Source organism: Propithecus coquereli, unplaced genomic scaffold (assembly GCF_000956105.1).
Source record: "Propithecus coquereli isolate 6110/MARCELLA unplaced genomic scaffold, Pcoq_1.0 Scaffold39, whole genome shotgun sequence".
NCBI classification, from domain to species: Eukaryota; Metazoa; Chordata; class Mammalia; order Primates; family Indriidae; genus Propithecus; species Propithecus coquereli.
The window spans coordinates 718,402-721,642 of NW_012149618.1; the positions used below are offsets into that span (position 1 = coordinate 718,402).

The 3,241-nt window shown below is 39.3% G+C and overlaps 1 protein-coding gene across 1 annotated transcript in view; it reads left to right on the plus strand.

Moving 5' to 3' along the window:
* The window catches only part of NCOA1 (nuclear receptor coactivator 1), an 82,741-nt gene that overhangs the window by 64,599 nt on the left and 14,901 nt on the right, over positions 1-3,241 (plus strand). Inside the window, exon 12 of the mRNA XM_012652405.1 lies at positions 2,369-2,552. Within this exon, the coding sequence (XP_012507859.1) occupies positions 2,369-2,552 (184 nt within the window). The remainder of the gene's footprint in view (positions 1-2,368; positions 2,553-3,241) is intronic.

Consider the following 3,241-nt stretch of genomic DNA (forward strand, 5'->3'; position numbering starts at 1 on the left):
AAATTAATTGGACAACTAAAAATACATAGAAAAAATTAGCTGGGCATGGTGGCGCATGCCTGTAGTCCCAGCTACTCGGGAGGCTGAGGCAGTAAGATCACTTGAGCCCAGGAGTTCGAGGTTGCTGTGAGCTAGGCTGACACCACGGCACTCACTCTAGCCCGGGCAAAAGAGTGAGACTCTGTCTCAAAAAAAAAAAAAAACATGAGGCATTATGTCCTTTACTCAGCTCTCCAGTAGCCCCCGAAGTACCCAGAATACAAAATAGGGCCCATAAAGCCCCATATATATCATCTTGCTCCTGGATACCTCCGTGACCTCATCTGCTATTCTCATCACTCACTCTGCCACACTGGCTGCTTTTCATCCTTCTGTTCCTCCAGTGTGCCAAGTACATTGCAAACTCAGGGCCTTTGCATTTTTTAATCCCTTTGTTGAAATGTTGTTCCCTCAGTAGCCACATGATTTGTCTCTCAGACCTCAAGTCTTTCCTTAAATGTCTTCTTATTAGACGTAGACTTGTGTCATGGGATGGTCCCATTGCTTATTAGCATTTTCAAGCCTGAGAAGTCCTGTTGTTTAACCTTTTGTTTCTCTGACTTGTTTGACCATGGACTCCTCTCTGCTTGTTAATACCTGTAATAGCTGAGGAACCCACTCTGGGTCACAGTCTTCATCCTCTTTTGCCCAAGGATTTAGTGACTACTGAATACTGGAGCTACCCTGAGAAAACTGTGATAACTGCCACAAGGCAGACAGGAAAGCAGAGTGAGGGAGAGGGCCTGTGAGTATTGGGCTTAAGGTGCCAGTGAACCCAGCTGTCTTTCCAGGACCCGGGACAGTGATTGAGGGCTGCAGAAGGGCTTGGTCATCTTCCTGTGATGGAAGAAGCCAAAATGGAACAATTGGCAGGAGCAGTTTGAAAGAACTTAAGCTAGTATACAGTCCCAAATATAAATTTGAAAGCAAATTAAGCCCTAAACTTTTTTTCATGAAGTATGACATCATTGCAGTCCTTGAAGCTTCCGCATGCATTCACTTACACAGCCTTGCTCCTCCACTGTAGTGATTTATGTATCAGTTGACAAATGAGCATTGTCTAAGGCAGAAATGTTCTCATTAGAAAATGAGCATAGATTAATAGGGTTTTTTTCCTCACCTTTAGATGTGGGAACACTGTGCCATAAGCATACACACTGTGCAGACATTAATGGTCCACAGATACATTATTGACCATTTCCTAGGCATATTTTCTGTGGGCATTTGTGTTTTGTAATTACTTGGGGCGCGGGGGAGGAATTTGCTACCTTTCTTAGACATGATGAATAGGCTGTTTCTTGGCCTATTAATTTCAGTATGATTACCTTAATCTACTGGAAGCTGTAAATGTCAGTACATCCTACTTACCACCTTAGTGCTAGCAAGGAATAGATAAACAATGATGGGGAAAATCATTTTTGAAATCAGATTCTCTAGAATTAACATTAAAATAGGTGGAATTTTGCCAGCGGTTTATTGTTAACAGTTGATATATACTCGTAAAATATTTGGTGTTTTGTAGAACCTATGAAAGATAAAACACATATCATTTTCCTTTAGATGTGTATATCTGTATCACTGAGAATTTTCAGGGTTCAAATATAAAGTTGCAAGGTGAATTTACTTGGAGTTTATTTCATACTATTCTATTTACTAATAAACTGATTTCACATTTGAGATCTTTGGTATAACAACCGTCCAGAACTTGGCCATGAAGAAGGAAATCAGTAAAACAAGCCCTCTGAAAAACGTAACTGCCCTTGTATTTTGCTTCCTAGAAAGGACATAGAGCTATCTATGTTGAGGCCTGAGAAGACCTTTGAAGTCTTTAAGAAGATTAAATTTGCCAAATAAAACATTTGGTTATATACATCTGGTTTCTTCTTAGTTTATAGCATATTGAAAGCAGCCAGAAGCTAAAACCTTGAGAAGTGACAGCAAGCTGTAGGACATTGAATAAAGGCTCTCAAATTATAATGTGTACAAATAGTTAAAAATGTACCTTTCTGTACCCAACCCCAGAAAATATGATTCACTAGGGCTCGAGTAAGACCTAGGAGTTTCAATTGTCAGTGAGTCTCAGGGAATTCTCCTGTAGATGATCTCTGGACTACATTTCGAAAAACATTGGCATAGCTACAGAGTTCAAGATATGTCTGAATTATATTCAATTCTTATATATTGTAATAAGATACAGTCTTATATGTAACTTAAGGATGTGAAATATTTTATTTGGAATTTTATCTAATAATTTACAATCAGAATCCAGTCACATCATCCCCATGTTCCTGATCAGTGGATGTAATCTGGATTGTTTTTGAGTTAACAGTGTGTTCAGTCAAGCTGTCCAGAACCAGCCCACACCTGCACAGCCAGGAGTGTACAACAATATGAGCATCACCGTGTCCATGGCAGGTGGAAACACAAATGTTCAGAACATGAACCCAATGATGGGCCAGATGCAGATGAGCTCTTTGCAGATGCCAGGAATGAACCCTGTGTGCCCCGAGCAGGTAAGTGGCACCACTCACACGCTTGCTGTACACACACCACACTATGCCACAGTTCATTATTCCAAGGAAAATCATGTTCGTTGACAGTTACTCATCAGAAATAACCACACATCTTTATTCTTTCCCACCATCTTTTGATAATTACTGGCCCTTAAGATAGACAGTGGAAATTTTTGACAGACTTTGTAAATAAGGTTTTAGTCTTAGGAGATTTTTGGTGGTGTAGATTTATTATAAAATGGTACATATAATACATTGGCTTGGAATACCCTGAACACATTTCTGAACACATTCTGAACACATTTCTTTGTCTCTCCCTTTTAACTGAACAAACATTTATTCAATACTTACTATATACAAAGATAGCCTTGTGGGGCATTTGTTTTAACAAGTTGGGGAGATGCAACATGAACTAAGGATCGGTTAAATAATATGACAAAACAACCATGTAAGAGATGGACCATACATACTTATGTCGGATGAGGAGTATGTACAGTTGACTACTGAGGGTTTAAGAGAAAAAGGGGTTGGTCACGAAAGGCATCATGGAGAAGTTGCCTAAAGGAAGAGAAAAAGTTTGATTATTATATCATGACCTAGGCAGGATTAGAGGTTGAAAGCCTGATGAATGTTAAGGGGATATTTGTATTAAATTTAGCACAAAATTTATGTGGTAAGCTTTTTGCATA